The sequence below is a fragment of the Colletotrichum fioriniae genome, assembly GCF_027942845.1.
Source record: "Colletotrichum fioriniae strain IMI 355084 chromosome Unknown scaffold_1, whole genome shotgun sequence".
Taxonomy (NCBI): domain Eukaryota; kingdom Fungi; phylum Ascomycota; class Sordariomycetes; order Glomerellales; family Glomerellaceae; genus Colletotrichum; species Colletotrichum fioriniae.
Window position 1 is genome coordinate 5,403,494 of NW_027076837.1, and position 19,823 is coordinate 5,423,316.

At 53.0% G+C, this 19,823-nt stretch overlaps 5 protein-coding genes across 5 annotated transcripts; 3 read left to right on the forward strand and 2 right to left on the reverse strand.

The window, feature by feature from the left end:
* Positions 1–4,309: 4,309 nt before the first annotated feature.
* N0V96_001391 (uncharacterized protein) lies at positions 4,310–5,368 on the forward strand (the record flags this gene model as incomplete). The annotated part of the gene is made up of 1 exon (XM_053191970.2): positions 4,310–5,368. One exon carries the CDS (start codon positions 4,310–4,312, stop codon positions 5,366–5,368), a length of 1,059 nt encoding a protein of 352 aa, XP_053050578.2.
* A 1,229-nt stretch (positions 5,369–6,597) lies between these two features.
* On the forward strand, positions 6,598–8,682 carry N0V96_001392 (uncharacterized protein; the record flags this gene model as incomplete). Its single annotated transcript, XM_053191969.1, has 1 exon — positions 6,598–8,682. One exon carries the CDS (start codon positions 6,598–6,600, stop codon positions 8,680–8,682), a length of 2,085 nt encoding a protein of 694 aa, XP_053050577.1.
* Positions 8,683–9,279: 597 nt separating this feature from the next.
* On the reverse strand, positions 9,280–11,667 carry N0V96_001393 (uncharacterized protein; the record flags this gene model as incomplete). The annotated part of the gene is made up of 5 exons (XM_053191968.2): positions 9,280–9,888; positions 9,956–10,277; positions 10,334–10,847; positions 10,910–11,115; positions 11,171–11,667. 5 exons carry the CDS (start codon positions 11,665–11,667, stop codon positions 9,280–9,282), a joined length of 2,148 nt encoding a protein of 715 aa, XP_053050576.1.
* Positions 11,668–13,461: 1,794 nt separating this feature from the next.
* Positions 13,462–14,931, reverse strand: N0V96_001394 (uncharacterized protein; the record flags this gene model as incomplete). The annotated part of the gene is made up of 5 exons (XM_053191967.2): positions 13,462–13,984; positions 14,042–14,164; positions 14,239–14,597; positions 14,650–14,846; positions 14,904–14,931. 5 exons carry the CDS (start codon positions 14,929–14,931, stop codon positions 13,462–13,464), a joined length of 1,230 nt encoding a protein of 409 aa, XP_053050575.2.
* A 2,098-nt stretch (positions 14,932–17,029) lies between these two features.
* On the forward strand, positions 17,030–19,766 carry N0V96_001395 (uncharacterized protein; the record flags this gene model as incomplete). Its single annotated transcript, XM_065756221.1, has 2 exons — positions 17,030–18,027; positions 18,101–19,766. 2 exons carry the CDS (start codon positions 17,030–17,032, stop codon positions 19,764–19,766), a joined length of 2,664 nt encoding a protein of 887 aa, XP_065615461.1.
* Between the last annotated feature and the right edge of the window lie 57 nt (positions 19,767–19,823).

Below are 19,823 nucleotides of genomic sequence, written 5' to 3' on the forward strand. Positions count from 1 at the left end.
AGAAACGATCTAGATGGTAGAAGTAACATAGTGTAATCGATAAACATAGAAAAAATATCAAACACCATTGCTATGCAATTTTGAATCACACCCGTCGTTCATCACACATTCAGAATCACGGCCAACTCCTAAATCCCCGAAATGCCGGCCAAACGTGCACTGAGCGTCAAATGTAAGCGCAGAGCCGGATCTGGCAGCATTCCGAATGAGAAAGAAAAAAACACCCCTGCTGTGTCGTAAGCGAACCCCAGAGACAATTTTGCATGGGCATCATGGGCTCCATGGCTGCCCTCGATTGCCCCAAAGACTGGCAGAAAAAGCCTGCGCAAATCTTTGATACATCCCTGAGGCTTTTTTTTTTTCGCGAGCAGATTGTCGATCGCCTTGTCCGTGCTTGTTTGGACTCCCAGTCGTAATGTGGGCGTGCCGCGCGCGGATGGGTCCTTGATAAACCACGGCCGAAGACCCATTTTACCAGGAGACAATGACTCGAAACTCGTCGTTTTTCCTTTTCGATCAGGACCCGAGAACCAGGAAACAGTTGACATTTGCCGGACCGGCGCCGGTTCCACCATTGACATTAATGGTCTCAAGTACGTGCGCTGGACCAGGTTAATTAACTCTCTTGCACTGCAATTTGAAGGGACTTTCTATATCAGCTCCAGGCGCATCAGTCCATGCTCGCGGCAGATTACCAGGAGCGCGGATAAGTGTATACCGGCTAAGGCGGCAGTGACATGAATCGCTAGGAGGCATCGCTCGAAATGAGATCACGAAGAGAAAGGTTGGCCATTTGGCGATAGGGAAGTGGCGCGAAGGCTACGAAGGATCGTCAGAGCTCGTATTTCGGTGGCTTGTCTCAAAATTCCGCTAGTTGAGGTATGGCGGCCCAACGGTAGGGCACTCTTGACTTCTAACGGCTTTAGAAGTTCAGATGCAAAGGCGCTAAAAGCGTTAGACGGCGGGCTACTGGAACACCGGCCATTTCGAGAATAACTTTAAGTGTGGCTTGATAAGGGGTAATATCGGCTTCTCGTTGCCATGGAGGTTGAATGGATAAAGGAAATGCATCGACAAAAACCCTATACATCGTCAGTCTGGGAAAGTACATTCTTATACTTGTTGATACGATTCCCAGTCACAACAAGGTTCTGATCTGCCGCCAAAGGCAGGAAACAACAGACATGTACCTGCCGCAAAAACTGACGCGATACAGTCGAACGCAAAGCTTCGAGTTGAGAAACCCAAGGTCATATATTCATGTGGTTCGAGTACCTACGGGGCAGTTCAGGCCACGACGATACCCATTTGGGATGATGGGAGCGAAAACGCTCGGATGACAACTCGGCGCGATGGGATAGATCCTGGAAAGCTTACGGCCGTGTACCCATTAATCACTATCATTGGATAGCGCGCGTGAGTGGGCGTAGATGAACTCAAAATACGGCAGCGGGATTCTAGGATCTCGCTCCATCAACACGGTTTAAGCAGGGAAGCCGCGGCGAAATGTAGGCAGTGAGTGAGCACACCAGCCAGGCAATGATCTCGCCTCGAACGTAGATAACTCAAAGTCCCAATGGAAGTCTAAACTGCTTTTCAGCCTCGGTATCGCTCCTCGGCAGAGCCGTATTCAGCTACCGCATTTCTGTCTGTGCTGAAAGTCAACTATATTGATGATTCACCCTTCCCGTAATTAGCTTTGTTTATGAGGATCGGGACTTTCGCGATATTAAGTGACGCTGTCGCCAAGTGATCTATATTAAAACGCAAATCGATGCATCACATGACTTAGTATTTCACACAGCATGATGTATTCTACCGCGGTTCTTACCCGCCGTAGCCTTTCTGCTGCTGCGTGGGTATTTGCCGTTCTGTTGTTTGTAAAATACACGAAGTACTACTCCGTAGATTCTAGGGATTTCAACTTGAACAATCGGCAGTCAAAGTGGCCATAGTCATAACTTCTCCTTCATTTGATGGTAAAGTTTAATTTCAGGGGGCAGAGCTACGTTATCCGTGAAGTTGAGGTGTAGAGGAAAACAAGAATCAGGGTTAGGGGCGCTTGTGGAACCAAGAAATGCTCCCCACGAAAAGCTGCAAGCTTGAATTGATGTTGCCCTTGAACGCATCCTGACACGTGGCAAAAACATGACAAATGCTACAGGAGCATTTATGCGCCTCGTGGAAGAGAAGGAAAGTACCGGCAGTGGTTCTACTGACGAGCTTGGCAGTCCATGGTGACTAACAGTGCAGCATGCATGCAGTATTAATATCAAGTGCCGAAGTCCACGAACGTCACGAAGAGTTTGAGACAGGCACAGCGACGAAAGAGATCCTTCTAATACGACATAATCTTTGTAACGGGACATCAGGATATCAGTCAAGGTAAGATGCGGCGAGAATAGTTGGAGGGCTTGCTCGTATTGTTACATGTAGAGATGCCGGTGCCTTCAAGTGGAGAGCCTGGAGGCAATTTCGGGACGCCTGAGAAGTGTCGAAAGCGCTTGTCACAAGGAACTGGACAAATAACATCGGAATGAGGTAAGTGACTCGTCGGTGGCCACAAGTAGATGGAGCATAGTTGTCAACACAAGTTATTGTCTACATTGAATATCGGTCCGTCACAACACCAACTTCTCAATGGTATATCATGCGTCAACACCACCATGGAGTCGGTCCGTTACAAAGGCTAGAGGTATGAGCGGGGTAGATAGGCCGATATGGATGGCTTGATCTGTATTTCGTACCCGGCAGATACAAGCAGGCGTTATGGGACCCTAAAGTAATACATGAGCGAAACAGGAACCACGATCAGAGCCGAAACACAAAGATATCAGATTGCTTGAGAAGGCTCAACACATAAAATGATTTGGTCTCCTTAAACGAATACATGTTGCGAGTTTCATCCATGTTGCCACCTACTTCTGTAAACCAGACCTTGGTTTCCAGTGATCAAGTGATTTTGTCCCGGTATCAGGTGATGATATAATCATTCAGAACAAAGCAATGCTAAGCGTCATATGAGATGTGAATGAATACTTTCGTCACTATATGGGTCATCAGCGATGCCATTGGTCCGAACTATGTGTGCTATTGACGGCGCGGTTGAAGAAACTGAGGTAGTCGAGGCTCCGGTGTTCCTGAAGTGCATGTGCTTTCGGACTGTATTCCTTGAAGCAATACCAAAATGACCATATTTCCAGAACAACCAAAACTATGCGATGCAAGTTCTAAGACAGAAACAAGAACCGGATTGATCAGTCAGGAACAGGCAGGAAACCTGGTGGAAACCACGACTCCTCACAAGCTTAGAAGTATTACCTGATTAAGCCACCAATAGTCAGATGAGTTGGCCTGCGATCGATGACCTGTATGCAGGAGCCGGGCGTTTTTCGGCAGTTTATTTGACGGCGGTAGAGCTTGACTTTGATCAGAGTGCATGCCATGATCTGAGAAGGACCTCATCTTCGGGCCTTCTATGCAAATTTGAGGTCGTCGTGACCCGTCATCTGATGTGCAAGGCGGGATGCTACCTCAACTCCCCAACTCCTCAAGACTCCGCACAACTCCGCCTTGGACGTGGGCGTAGGGTGTCATTGACCATGCCAAGATCAGGAACTCTCTTGTGTTGCATGTGCTACATCAGGCACCGCGGGGTTGGGCGCATGCAGAGTCTACAGAGGTGAGCCGTTGCAGGTAGGTGTTCGGATGGCTGGCCACACAGCGGGCCTACTCACCCCGCGGTGGTTGCCAGTTGGAGATATGACAGCCGGCACTAACAGAACTTTGCTACCCCGCCACCGCCTGCATGATATTTTGGAGATGCCCCGGACTTCCAGGTCGAGTTTAGGTCCGGGGAAACGTGAACGGGTAGGGCCGTCTCGGTTGGAGGTACTTCGGCGTTGCTTGATGTGATGTGTGCCGGTGGGAGCAGCAAGGGCAAGTTGGATCGTGAGATGTCTAGTAGCATCATAGAAGCATGTGAGTATGCTATGGCTGCGACGTTATGGGATACCAAATGTGAAATTTGGCATATAAAGCCAAGATGATTCCTCTCAGACTGATGCTGTGAGAGATATGGAGCATCGCTTCTGGAAGTAGCTGTAGATTGATATCTTGAACGGTCAGACCTCTCACAGGAAGCCTGCAAGCCTTTCAACATGAAGTCATTCACGACCTTGGCAGTTGCCACCTTCATCTCCTCTGTGTATGGACATGGATATCTGACGATCCCGTCTAGCCGCACTCGTCTCGGCCATGAGGTAAGAACCCATCAAGTAGTATCGAAGACTGCTCCAGCATTGAGCTAATGGACTATCGGCAGGCCGGCATAGATTCCTGCCCCGAGTGCACTATCCGGGAGCCCGTCTCCGCATGGCCGGACCTCACGGCCGCCACCGTCGGACGAAGCGGACCCTGCGGCTACAACGCCCGCGTCAGCGTTGACTATAACCAGCCCGGAAGCAGCTGGGGCAGCAATGTAGTCGCGACCTATACGCGCGGCCAGACCGTCGATGTCCAGTGGTGCGTCGACAACAATGGCGACCATGGCGGCATGTTCAGCTACCGCATCTGCCAGGACCAGTCCATCGTCGACAAGTTCATCACACCCGGATACCTTCCCACCGATGACGAGAAGCAGGCCGCGGAGAACTGCTTCCAGGCCGGCACCCTCAAGTGCACCGATGTCTCGGGTCAAAGCTGCGACTACAGCCCGGACTGCACCTCCGGTCAGGCGTGCTGGCGGAACGACTGGTTCACCTGCAACGCGTTCCAGGCGAGCAGCCGACGCGGGTGCCAGGGCGTCGACAATAACGCGCTGGGGTCGTGCTACACCTCTATCGCCGGCGGCTACACCGTGACCAAGAAGATCAAGATCCCCGACTACGTCTCCAACCACACCCTGCTGTCGCTGCGCTGGAACTCGTTCCAGACCGGCCAGGTTTACCTCACATGCGCCGACATTGCCATCGGCGGCGGGGGGAGCACCTCGCCGTCCTCGACACGCACAACCAGCGCCGCGGCGACAGCTACAAGCGGCACTTGCGCCATCGCCAGTACCGTGGCTGTTACGTTCAACGAAATTGTCAAGACAGTCCCAGGCCAGACAATCAAGGTCGCGGGCTCTATTGCTGCGCTCGGCAACTGGAATGTGGCTTCGGCTCCGGCGCTTTCGGCGGCGCAGTACACCAGCTCGAATAACCTGTGGACCTACACTGTCTCACTGCCGGCCGGAACGACTTTTGAGTACAAGTTCATCAATGTGGCGTCGGACGGGACTGCGACATGGGAGAGCGACCCGAACAGATCCTACACTGTGCCCCAAAGTTGTTCTACTGCAGTCACGGTCAGTACTAGCTGGAAGTAGAACCAAGGTGGGCGTGCTTGAAGAACTGAGGAATCTGGGGTCAATCAGTAAGGTGCTACGTAGTGGTCAGCGTTTTGGATTCTCTGTACATACTTACAGTACTTTGTAGCTTGTGTTCGTGCTTTATTTCTCAGGATCAGTGAGAATCGTATATATGTGGGGACAGCTGAAGCAGATTGAATTCCATCTAGTTACTATTGAAAGATAATGAACAATGACATAGTTTGTTTATCGCGAGTATCAAAGTTGCCAGGACCTATTCAACACATGCAAGAGCCGTGGCTGGAACAGGATGCAAACGAGGCTTACAGGAAACACTGGACGCGCTACACGTGTCTCAATCAACAATCCTAGCCCTATCAGTCCTCGTTCCCCCGCTATTCTGCCGCTTATGTGGCGCTGTAACGCTATGATGCTCAGCCCTTCCAGGGGTCGAACAAGCGATCGGTGCTTCCCGTCTTGGTTGAAGCGAGCAGAACCGCTTGAAAGAATGGGGGCTGTAGGCAGTGCTCGTCTGCCTGCAGGAGTTGACAAGACTTTAGCGTTGTCTAGGCCTCTTCTCGAATCCTTCGTGAGGCCTCTGGAGGTTGACTCAACCACCTCACTATTGTTCTGACTTCTTAGTAGAAGTTCGCTCAACTCTTTTGCACGTTGGAACACTGTCAGTCGTTTGTTAACGAAAGACACCTTGTTTGCCACAGATCGGCGAATGAGCAAGACGGCCAGTTCTGGCGGCCTGAATCCTGACAACAAACTTTGTGCTAGGGCGGCTCTTCTGCCTTGCAAATGCGGGATCTCATCCCGCTCTAGTGCTTACATCTCCCCCCGTCAATTGGCCTCTTCGTTCGATCAACGCTTCTGCGGCGGACGGCCCATTGTAGGCAGCAACATGCTCTCTTGTCCACACAGAGACGGATGCGTTTCGCAGTCGGCAGCCCATGAGCCGTGAACAGGGGTGAGTCACTGCCACATGCCATGCGCATCAGAGGCATCAATGATTCGACCCCTGTTGAGGCAGCCACTAGAGCACGATGCGTGGTGCCTGGCGCTTTGCTGTCAGGTTTGACGAGATGGCAAAAGAAAGACTTCTTACACTTTGCGCGCGGAACTTTCTGGAGGTATCGCAATGAAGATAAATATCTACGGAAGACCATGTTCGATCCGAGTTTGGAATTCAAAGTCATCACCATCTCTTCTTTCCGTTGTACCTTCACTATAGAGTATTCACAATGGCACGCACAACCGCAGCGGCAGCGGCCGCCTTGGGCCTGAAGATGGTCGACGATTCGGCCAAGGAAACCAAGACCCCTGCCCAAGAAAAGACGAATGGCACATCGGCCACAAACGGCAAAGAGTCAAATGGCGACTCCACAAACGGCGAGACCGCCGAGAAAGACGAAACGTCAGCAGAGACCAACGGCGAGGAGAAGAATGAGGATGAGGAGGAGAAGCCCAAGAAGCCACTCGCTCCCTTCGGCTCAATCGCCTCTACCAAGAATATTTACAAGTCCGCCAAAGACAGCGATGGCAACTGGACATGGGTCGACAAGTACCCAGAAGACGTGCAGGAAGCCGCCGAGAACGAAGAGACTGAGCAGTATGCCGTCGTGGTGCGCAACGTCAAGAGCAACGATAGCCGGAAGAAACTCGAGGCCGACTCCATTGTCATCCAGAGCCCCTGGCTGAAGAAGGCATTGAGCGTTATCCTAGACGGCTACACGGGCGTTGCTTGCGAGTTAGAACGTCTTGAATTCGACGCTCCCTTCCGTCCCTTTGTGCACCGCTGGACGGAATTCCGCAAGTACTTGGGTAAGAAGGATCTCGATGCCAACACCAAGGAGCATCTCACTATTCTGCACGACATCCTCCAGTACGAGATTGGTAACACCATCAAGGCATTCGAGGATTACGTTGCAAAGGGCGTCATCACGTTTGAGCACCTGTGGATGATCTTCCAGCCTGGTGCCATTGTCCTCTCAGCCCATAAGGGTCCCCTCTCGGCCTTTGAACTCGAGGAGACTGAGTACATGGAGAACAACTGCGGCAAGTTCCTTCAGCTGCGTGCCGACTGCGTTGACTACGGTGGCAAGGAGTTCGGCCGCTACGGCGAGCGCATCAACATCTCTGAATTCCTTGGAACCAAGAAGATCACTGGCCTCAACGCCTACCCTTGGGCATTCCACACCCAGAAGGAGAAGCTGCGTACCGGCCTTATCCAGCGCGGCAAGATCTTCGAGGATCTCGCCGGGCATAACTACAAGCAGTACTCGGGCACCGCCATCACCTGGGATAGTGAGGGCAACGAGGTACCCATCCAGGTCGAGGGCCGCATCGTCGTCGACATCAACTCGTTCAACCGCTTCAGTCCCTATCGCAACCGCTACGTTGACGATTGGAACGCAAAGGACATGGAGGCGCTCTCAGCGTGGAAGCGCCAGCATGGACTGGGCAAGGACGGCAACCTCAAGCTGACTCCCTACCATCAGATGCTGGCACGGTCTCGGACACGGGGGTACTCCCTTAAGCTGAAGAAGTGGCTCGACTTCTTTGTCGAGCAAGTCACCGAAATCACCTGGAACACAAACGCATTTGACAAGCTCGTACTGCCCGAGGACCAGAAGGAACTGATCCTCGCCTTCTCCGAGTCGCAGCTGGACGGCTCTACTTTCGACGATGTCATCTCCGGCAAGGGTAAGGGCATCATCTGCCTGCTTTCGGGTCCCCCTGGTGTCGGCAAGACACTCACGGCGGAAGCCGTCGCCGAGAATCTCCGCGTTCCATTGCACACCCTCAGCTCGGGTGATCTGGGCTCCCAGCCGTGGGAAGTCGAGCATGGCCTCTCTCGCATCCTTGAACTCGTGGCACGATGGAACGCGATCCTACTCCTGGACGAGTGCGACGTCTTCCTCGAGGCACGCTCTACGCACGACCTTGAGCGCAACAAGGTCGTCTCCATTTTCCTCCGGACGCTCGAGTACTACGAGGGCATTCTCTTCATGACAACGAACCGCGTCGACAACATCGACCTGGCATTTCAGTCTCGCATTCACGTTTCGCTCGAGTACCCCGACCTCACCCCGGAGTCACGTCGCCAGATCTGGCGCAACTTCTTGCAGGGGGCGACGCTCAAGAGCGAGGTCTCTGATGACGACATTGCCGAGTTGTCTGAGCTGACGCTCAACGGTCGGCAGATTAAGAACATTCTCAAGACTGCGCAGCTGCTGGCTGCTAGGAAGAAGAGTCCACTCAAGCGCAGCTTCATTGACATTGTTCTTAACATCGAGAAGCGGCGACCTGGAGGCCAGGCTTCTTAGGGAAGCCGGCCTTTCAGGGACGTACTATGGGCGCGAGGGTACGGTTTCGGTTATTCTGAAAGGATGGGTAGGAGTTCAGGTTGTTTTACAGTTCAATGAATGACAATTAATGGCCATCATGCCTGAGCATTCACGTCTGCGATGTGACTCCAACTTGGAAACCTCAAATGAGGTGTGGATGGACACATGATCATCGAAGCTTCGCTACTACGATCTTAGCACCATAGACTAAAAACCAATACTACATCAATGAATTGAGGATATATGAGTCAGGTGGTCATACATCACAGGCCGAAAAAGGCATGCTGCCGAGTATCTTCGAATGCGCACAACTTCCCGAGACAGTTTAAATGCCAGAGTGAACGTCGTTTCTCATTTGCACTGGCTGCACAAGGCATGGGTTATGTCTCATTAAGTTAATCAGAATTAGTACTTATTATCTGATGAAAATCTTCTCTGCATTATCTCATGGGTATGTCGGAGAAAGGCTCGGAGAATTGGACCCGATCAGCGCCGGAGGCCCGAAGATGGCTGGGCCCACTCTTACTGGTACTCGGCGCCGCTCATCATGCGCTCTTCACAAGGTTGGTTAAAACATTACGTTTTGATGATATCGGCAGCCCGCAAGATACCTCGGGCAGTCTTTGAAACCCACTCCTCGGCGACGCTGAGGTTGCCCTTGCCGTACTGGATGCCTTCGGTGATTCCAGGGAAGAGCACAGCAGCATATCCGGTGTCCAAGCCCGGGGCAGTGATGACATGCTTGTAGAACTCACGATCAGGCAAACCGCCCTGACTAATGAATCCCCGCTGGAAGTCTCGGTACTTGTGGTTTACAACCGTAATAAGGTCCGCGTCGCCCGTCGTGACAGCGAGCTGCTCTAGAGCCTTGACCTCGTCGGCCCGCGTCGCAAAGATCTCGATGGCTTCAGAGAGCTCAGATAGATCAATCTCAGCGCCCTCGGATTCGGCGTACTCTTCCAAGTCGGAGAGGTACGCGCGAAGCTCGGTGGCGTAGTTTGGCACGTCGATGGGGAGGACCTCGTCGTCGGCGAGGTGATAGGCGAGGAGGGTGAGGTACTGGCCAATAGCGGCGTGGACGAGGAAGCCTGGGTCGCCAAAGTTGGCCATCCAGTGGTAGGTGTCGTAATTCGAGTGATAGTGCCAGACCGGATCTGTCGCGCCGTTGTTGGAGCCGACGTCGAGCTTGGAGGGCGGGTTAGCATTTGTCTCGCGGATAGCTCTGATGTCGCCTTTGGCCGATGGTACTCACCGAGTTGATACCCCTATGCAAGAAGCCTGTGAAGTCACTGCCGCTTCCCAGAGACTCGACGATGCCTTCAGAGGACTCCAACCAAGCGTCGTAGAGGCTAATGTTGAAGCCGCCAAAGTTAGGGTAGATGATCTTCTTGAAGATCTCAGTGCCAACAGTCTGCAGCTCCGGTGTGGTTGCGAGGGCAGGCCTCGGGCCTGATACTGCGACGTCAATGTTCAGATACGCCACGGCTGTCTCGGTAAGCCAATTGACATTATCTTCGACCCATTCAGTGCTACCGACGAGGCCGTACTCCTCGGCATCCCAGGACGCGATTACGCTAGGCAAAAGTCAGAGTCTGTAATCGCCCAGTCAACTAGAGATTCATCGACTTACATATTTCTCTTAGGCTTCCAGCCCTTGGACACAAGAGCATTGACGGCTTTAGTGAACTCAACCAAAATGGCAGATCCAGAATTGGGGTCGCCGTTGCCTCCAATCATCCAGGTGTCACGATGGTTTCCAATGACTATCGTCTCATCGGCATTGGTGCCATTGATGTGACCAATGACGTTCCAAATTGGCGTGATTTTGCCTTCCATCAAGTTGTCCAGGTGGAGGGTGACTCCCGGGGCTGGGCCGGAGCTGTAGTTGGCGTTCAATGCACCAGCCCAGATTGTCCGGTTGACTTCCTCTGCGGACACTCCGAAGCCATCTAGTGCCTGCAGCAGAGGCTCGGCAGATGTGTAGGAGATCGGGATGGAAGGGATCTTGGGCGTGACGGGCGAAATGTCTGCGCGGTCGACGCCCTCGTGGGATGGGTAGCCCGGGGTGGTTGGATCGCCCGGGTGAGTGGAGAGGAACAGAACGGAGCCTTTCTGGACAGCACTAGGGTTCCTGGCAGGTCCGTCTGCGCGGTATACAGTTAACATACTGCTTTGAGGTACCGATTAGATGGAACGGTAGACTTACGGGGATACGCCTCGTAACCGTTCGCAACGGTCTGGTTTCCGTCATCACCAGGATCGGTGAAGATGACTGCGCCAATCATGCCGTGATCTTGCGCATTCTTGACCTTCAAGCCACGGAAGAGCCCGCCGTATCTGGCCAGTGCAATCTTGCCTTCGAGCTCGACTCCCAACTCAACGAGGCGATCAAAGTCTGCCTGGGAACCGCGTCTTCATGAATGATTAGCATGGGCCAATACATCTTATTTGGCAGCGAAGCACTCACCCAACGTAGACATATTCTCCAGTCACGTTTCCTGACGCAGAGTAACCGTGGAAGGTCGGCTGTCTATCTTCCCTCCCCGTCACATCGTCCTCCTCGAGAACATCTTCATCGAGTCTGACATTATTTGTCGTGCCATTAGAGTAGGTAATCTCCAGTGAAGCATGAACGGGATAGCTCAAGTAGACATGGTACTCCTTCAGCTGCGCATCGAAACCGTTCTCCGTCCACCGGTCAGCCGTCCACTGCGCCGCTTCCTTGCCCAGTCCCGCCAGCTTGACCTGGTGGCCGTAGTAATCCGACCACTCGTCAACAGTGACATTGTCAAAGGCGTTGACCAAGATCGTCTCCTCTTCTGTTAGGACTGGAGGCCACACGTCGTCTGCGCGCTTCGTAATGGGCTTGCGGTGGGTGTGCCGCTTTTCGACGAAGAAGTCCCGTTGGCAGGCCGAGGCGAGAGCCGCGTAGGTCAGGGCGAGTGACACTTGACGACAACGCATGATGGGCAAAGTCCTGACAAGCAATAAGCGAAGATCGAGCTCAGCAGTATTTTACCGGTAAAGGCCAGATCCTGAGAGCAAAAAGGTCTCTGCCGAAACTCGGTCTCCGGGAGGGGTGACGGAAAGGCGCAGTTATAGCTCTTGCCCGCAGGCAGCCCGACCACAATCGAATCGCAGAAAATATGCCCAGCGATCGCCAGCCATCGGTAAAGCCGGTGATGCCATTGCACGAGACCTTGCCGTAACATTGCTTGGCATTCTGGAGCTGTTCGCCCTATTCTGCTGGCATTAGCGATATGCAGGCGGGAAGAACCTGCTGTCCGCAGGCAAGGCAGTAAGAACGCACGTCGTCATATCTTTCTCCAAGAGCCCGGCACTTTGGGAAGAAGCTGACCCGATTCTGGGGGAGACATGGTACTTTCGAGCTTTGTCTACCCCAATTAACGCAATGATGGAACTTGAAAGGCCGGCAAGCAGTAAGACGGCGTGGAAGAGAGAGCTTAGCTGCTTGTAAACGTGGGCGACCTGCCTTGTTTGTGCTAGAATTCGATGTATGCCAAGCAATGCCGGCGGGGTAGCTTTGTTCGCCGTGGATAAGCTGATGGCACACGTCTGCGTATGCCGCGTTGACATGACTGGAGTGTTGATGTGAGGTGCATGGGGAAACAAATGTCAATGGATAATCCCCGCAATGACAGCTCCCTTTCCCCTCCCCCGCTCCGAGAGGAGCGAGCTTAGGTGCCCTGGTCCCGTATGTCACTGATCGAAGCCGACACCGAAGCCGATCCCGCTATAGTTTTCCATGTCCCTTTGGAAGGATCCATTGCGTGCCGCAAGTGACACCATCTTTTCCCATGTACTGATGACGAGTGTCTTTGGCGAGGGGACTTTTGAGCTTGAGAGAGGCCTATTAGGTGCGGCCCGAAGTTCTGGATTGGAGTTCTGACTGCGGCTATTGACGTGACCAATATCAGATGAACTATTGGCTCGAACTCGTACCATGAAAGAGAAACTCGCCCGAACTAGCCTTTGTTTGTCAATTGTGAGGACTTGAATTGCTTCGGCCGTCAGACCGATGCATGTACACATCTGGGAGCTTTGCCAAGAATGTTATCGCTGAACGTTTCCCACCAGGACCCATGCCAGTCTCGATAATCTCACCGTACCCAAATGAGCCTTAAGGATTAAGGCGATAAGGGCAGCGGATGCATCGGGATTGCCGCCAAACTCTGTTCCGGCGCCATGGATGATATTCAGGGAATTTGTGGGCGGAAAGTGTAAATATTGGGGCACAGGGTCAAGCTTCTCACCGCCGAGTCTCGGAGCAAACATGAGTGGTCTCATATACATCAGCGCAAATAGCGGTGGCTGTTTCCTATTCAATCAATAATCATTCTGGGATGCAGAAGAGTACGCGATACTCCGCTGACTTTCTATGACATTTCGACCCCCAAAGGCTGAGTGAATTGATGTTGTCCAGAGTCCCATCCCCCTGACTATTGTTCAACATTTTCAATGACAACTGGAGGATGGATATTTTGGGCGTCGCAATTGCATGCCAAGGTAGCGCGAAGTCTTCAAGCTGTAATAACTTCTAGAAAGCATTGCACGTCAGATCAGGGAGATTCGCTCGACCTCGGTACTACTCGCAGCCAGAAATCGGTTGTGACCCAAAAAGCAGCATCATACAGCTTGAGAGGCTCATGAGGAGTCACCACCGCAAAATCGAATCTCCGGAACAGCTACAAAGAATCATGATCAGCTTTCTTCCATTCCAAGACAAACGTTGAGGATTCAAAAGCGACGCCAACTTACCTCGATGAAGATCTTGTTCAGCTCCATGGTCGCAATAGTCTTCCCAAGACACTGAAACCGGCCATGTCCGAAGGCGAGGTCAACGACGCCACACATTTCTCGAAAGCGTTCTTCATCTTCAGCGGAGGCTTCCAGCCAGCGCTCCGGCCGGAACACGTCCGCGTCACAGCCAAACGTGTCCTTGGATCTCATCAACTTTTGAATGTTAACTCCCATCTGTGTCCCCTCTGGCAAGAACTGCCCGTGAAGTTCTGTGCCGCCCTTTGCTACTTGCTTATAGTTGAGGCCCGTAGACGGCGGGTACAAGCGTATGCCTTCCCTGATGACGGCTTGTAGGTAAGGCAGTTGGCGGGCCTCTGAGTCGCGGATCGGGGAGCTAATGCGGCCTTGGGCAATACCTTGGTCCATCTCGCGCCGTAGTGCATTCAGTGAGGACGGCGTGTTGAGCAGACAGAGCATAGTCATGCGGACCGCCGTTGCGGTAGAGTCGGAGCCCGCTATCCTTTGTCGTTGTTAGTTTGCATCGAGGTGTTTGGGCTGCTTTTAGACTCAGGCTTACAATTCCAGGAAGATCTCTGCCAAGAGCTCCTTGTAAGTTACCCCGTTGCGAAGATGTTGTTGGACCATATTGTTCTCATCCGATGCGGCTGCCAACTTCTTGTCCGCCAGATTCTTGGCCATTCTGCTACAGGTTAGTCGACACTTGACGACTTGAAGATGGCACATCGAGAGCAAGGCCAGAGTCCCTTGACTTACCCCATAAGCTTACCGAAGCCAACCTCGTCACTGGAGAAGGGTAGAAGCTTATTCAACGGCCACTGCTGCATGAATATACCCACCCATGGTACATTGAGCATGACGGCAAGATACGGAAAGATGAGGTCGTTGGTCGCCACGTAACCGAACAAATCTTCATCATTTGCAAGAAATCCAAGCGCTTCTCCAAATGAAAGCTCGCTGACGACGTCGAGGGCAAAGTATTGAGATTTATGGGAAAACTCTATGGGTCGAAAAAATTTTGGCGTCGAGATGTACTTAGTTTCAACAAGGTTGACGAATTGCGCGACAATTCTGTCAACACCAGGCTCGAAGCCACCATTTTCTCTACCGGCGTACTAGAACAAGTCAGCTTCAACGTAGCCTAGCGAGTTGTACGTTTCTACATACACCAGGACTCAGCTTGGCTCTGTACTCCTTCCGTAGATCATCATTCCTCATCGAGAATAGGCTGTCTTGGTCAGGCACGACCTTGGCGAGAGCATACCAGGGACCTTTGGTGAAGTCCGACCTGACCGCTGATATCTTGCGGTATGCGTCTGGATCGCCGAATAAGACTTCGTTTGGGCCAACGCGAACCAGCGGTCCTAAGTTCAATGGTAAGCCGCCTAGGCGGGATCAAGACACAATTTTGATAGTCTTACCATATTTGTCTCCCAGATCTTTCAACATGAAACTTAATTTTCCGCCTCTTGTCATATGCTGCATTGGTAGAATTGAAAGAGAGTTGAGGAAAGGGCCTGGGATGTGTCGTAACCGGTACCACGATGATAGATACCAAATTCACAGCAAAATCAAGGCAAAGAGCGTAATGCTGCTGTACAATGAGGGTAGAAAGAACGCATCGTTAGTACCTCGCAGTTTGGGGATCTGATCTTGTACAGGCATGGCTACCGTTGCGTAGCGCAGCGCGGCTTTCTGTCGGCGGCGTGTGCACGCAGACGAGATGACAACGACACGACAGTTCTACGGTTGAAAGTCTTCCAGATTGATGGGCCCTTGCACTTGTTGTTATACCAGATAACTTTTGGTCCGCTATCTTGTGCGGGGAAAGCCCTTCCATTCTTCTCGACGTCAATGGCTGGGGGCGAGCGAGCCTGTTCCGGGACTGAACCCTATCTTTGTTACAGCCAGGGATCGCCATGTTTGCTTCTGGGGTTGTCTGATTGTTCGGTCGTATCTATGTGGGATATCAGGTGGTCAACCAACCTCCTTGTCGCTGGTCGATTGGTGGTGGTGAAAATCACGGTTCGAGCAGACCTTCTACGAAATACAGTGGGCTGATAACGATTCATAAGGGATGAGCTACTCAGGCTTCCAACAGGTGAACAGGAACCGGGAGATGGGTTGAAGACCCGTTGGTCGCTGGAGCCTGTCTTGGGCCGGCGTTCTTGCACTGAAGATTTGTGGGTGCGGCGGTATGGAGCTGGCGCGGGTGTTACTACAGGTACCTTAAATGGCGAAGGTTGACAACGATATGGAACTTCGAGTCGCCTGTAAGCCCGGGATATCAAAATATTGATTTCATTAGTGTACCTGCTTTTAAGGAAGCAAGGGCACGAGAGGTTTCGGGCGTCTCGTGGAAAAGGGTGTGCTCGAGTTGCTGCACAAGATGGGTCTGATTCATGCAAGACATGGTGGTTTGATCGACCTTTTCAAATGTCGAAGACGGAAGCCAGCGGTCACTCAGATACGATAGACGATAGAAAGAACATGACGGGCGAGGACCCTTTAATTATGGGTGCTCCCGATCTCTTTCCGGACCCAGGTCCGCAACCACGGTATCGGAACGGAGCTCTTCTTTGGGACCAACTGTCGCCGAGTCAGACACCGCCCACCCACCTGTATCCTGCATCGCAACCGAGAAAGTCTGGAACGGGGACTGTTGAATCCTTCGCTCAGCTTCTCCAATGGCGGCGTACTATTGGTCGCAAATCCGACCAGATGGTGACATCAAGCAGAAAACCAACAGTCAGACTGTTGGAACCTGGAAGACTTTTCCCTCTCAAAAGTTGTCGTACCGTCTTATTGGCGCGTCCCATACCATCGGTGTCAGCAGAATGACCCAGAATGTTGCGGCTGGTCCCAACAGCGTGGGAAAAGGGGGCTGGAGGGCCGACATGGGTTTGATGAGGGTTCAGAAATGCCCATCCCTGTGTACAAATGCTCCACTGGTCCCCAAAAATTCAGATGGACCATACCAGTGATTCTTTGCGAAGAGAAAAAAAACTTCTGGTAAAGTAAGGTTTTGGTACCCATTGCGCGACGGATATACGCGCCGATCAACAACCATACGGCGGTAGCGTTCGGACACGGAGGAGCGACAAGAACCCACACTACCGGGACCCCGGATCATAGTTGACGGGAAAGAGACTGGACGAACCGGTTCTTGATACGAAAACAAAGATCGAAACGCATCAGCCATCCCGTGTCTACGACGCCCGCGCGCCGCTTCCCCTACTGCAGAAAAGGATTCCCCCGCGTGGCCAAGCAGCAAAAGCACACTCAAGACACAGCCACGAGGATTACTGTATCCCAAGGAGGGTCCAGGCCCGTGACCCAACCGACTACGGGGAACGCCAACCGCGCGGAAGCTTTCGTGGATCTTGCTTATTGTGGTTGCCTGGTGGCACATGCATGGGCAATTTGGGTTGGTGTGTGAGACTGATTGTTTGTCTTGTCTCTCTCCCGTGGGACCAGACTATCAAGGGGGGGCTGAAATTCCAGCTGGATCTCATCCAGCCATACGGACAGACATTTGACAGCGAACATGACGACGTTGCCGCAGCCCCTCGGCAGATTCGATGCGCGCCAGCGAACTAGCGCATCCTCCATCCCATCCTCCCCGAGCTCACCTCCACCTCCTCATCAAGCTCCTCAACCTGCATCAGAAGTGGTTTCTCCCGTATCACCAGAGTCAACAACTTCTTCTCCGCAACTGGGATGGCACGCTCGAACAAACTCCATCCCTCGCAAACCCGTGCCGCTCACATCATTATTCGCACCGAGCAAGTTCGGCCCATCCGTTCATGTCACGGAGACGACGCCCGAGGACGACACTACGGCACAGAAGACGACGACCCGCGGCCCGATGGACACGCATGGCATCGACCTGAGCTCGCTTAGCGGATCGGCGCATTACCGCGCTGATCCCACGTTCCACGGCCGGGAGTCGCCTGATGATTCCCCAAGAGACGCGGATGCGCATCACCACCACGGCGGCGGAGACCAGCGCCATGATGCTCGTGCCGGCCTGCTGCAGAATGCGCAAGAATCCGTCTATGATGGGCATCGCTCACCTCCAGTCGGTGCACAGCAGCAGTACGAGCATGATCACGAACACGAGCCGCCGAAACCGCCACCGTATGTGCCTGAGAACTATCTGGGTCCGCCAAATGAGAGGAACAGGCCGTTACGGATGAAGAGACCTCAATGCGGCTGGCACTCATCATGGAACATGTACCTGTGGCTCTTGCTTGGCATCAGCTGCGCCATCGGCCACCATGTCTACTATCATACCCTGAACGGCCAGCCCGCGGACGACCAGGTGCGTATGCTTAGGTACGGGACGATCCTGGCTTTTGCGGCCAAGGCGAGTTTGGGTGCTGCCGTCATATCGGCATTCCAGCAGCGGATCTGGACCACTGTGAGATCGAGGTTTATGAGTATCGCCGCGCTGGATTCCATGTTTGCTGCTACAGAGAACGTGATTGCTTTTGTGAACTTGGAGTTTCTCATGGGTGCCAAGGTGGCTGCCGCTTTGGCCCTGTTCGTATGGTAAGCGTTCGAAGATGGAAGTTGATGAGAAACGATGAAGGGAATTTGCTCACATAGGTCACAGGCTTTCTCCTCTGGTGGTCATTCTCACAGCCAACACTTTGCTTGTTGAGCCCAAGACCATTCTGCAAAACACTACCTGCCCGGCCGTTCGCAGTCTGAATTTCGCAAGGGAGGACACTCACGACTGGCGAAAGCCCATCAAGATCGACGGCCGTTATGAGATGCCGCTGTCCATCTGGAACTCCACCAAGCCGGCGGACTCGGAGCCGGAGGGCTGGTTCGACTATTACACCGGGCCAAGTCCTAACTTTCAGCAGACCGCTACTCTCGGAGCTTTCTTGCAGGAAGTTGTCGCGCGGAAGAACGCCTCAACGGAGGTGTGCAGCAAGGGCTGGAACTGTACTTTTGAGATAGACTTCACAGCCCCGGGGTATAAGTGTAGCGAACAGGCTAGGGGTATCGGCTCGACACCCGCGAACCTCACGCAAGAGTCTGGGCAGGCTCCCCCGCCGTTTGGGACGGATATTCTCATCCCTGAAGGGACGTACGCGTACTACGCTTTCACCAGCGGTGGAGAGTATTCTACCACCCAGATGAAGGACGTCGAAATTGGAGGTATTCCAAAGATGGACCCGCCCTATCCTGAGCATATGGGAGCTCTTCGCACTGAACCGGTCATCTGGATTGGTCATGTCGTCCCGCCCGACGCGGACCATCCAGCTTCATCAAAGGAAGAGGATGAGCTAATGCAATACGTCCCCAAGATCTTTGCATGCGAGCACTATGTAACAGAGTACACTGCCGTCTTCAACTACACCGACACCACACAGTCAGCATACATGAAGAAACATAACTTCACCATACCCGTCATCAATACAACTTACATCCCCGGTCTCGACGCAAACGATGGCACGGCAGACAATATTACTGCGACCCCGAAAGAGAACTACGTTGTCCCTCAAGACGTCGAACGATATCGACGGATCGCTGCATACCATTCCCTGGGCTTCATGCTCCGCAAATTCCTCAACGGCACCGTGCAGATCGACAAGCAATCAGCGAATCCAATGGCCAATACGGAAGCCATCCAGACGAAGCTCCTCGACCCCCGCAACAACTACTTCCCCGTCTTTGACCTGCAGGACATGGTGCAGGAATTCTACGAGGACCTCATCCTCTCCATCTTTTCGACCCCGCAGTTCCTCCCCGTCGTATGGGCCGCTCATCCGGGCGAGGTCTCGGGCGGGCTGCGCGAGGGCGGCGTTGACGGGAACCACTCGGCATATCGCTTCCCCTGCCAGAAGTCGCGCATGGCCAATATGTACAGCTACCACGAACGTGACCTGTGGATCGTGTACTCCATTGCCATATTTCTGGCTATACTGGGCGTGATTGCGGGTGGGTTCGCGGTCAATGAGAACGGAGGTGTATTGAGAAACACGCGGTTCTCGAGCGTGGTAGCGGCGACGAGAGGCCCAGCGTTGGAGAAGGTCAATTGGGAGGGCCCTGACAGGGATAGGGGCGATGTACCGAAGGATGTGAAGCAATTGAAGCTGGGGTACGGCGTGATGGGCCAGAATGTTGGGGACGGAATGGGTCCGGATGGAGGAAGATACCCCCGGGCGAGAGATAGCATGCTCTGGTCGCCGAGCGAGATCAGGTGCGGCTTTGGATTGGAGGGTGATGTAAACCAGAGGAGGAGGGAAGGATCTTTATTTCATCGATAGCGAGCGAGCGTCCACGTTGTCAGTAATTAGATTAATACTCAGCTCATATCTAACCTT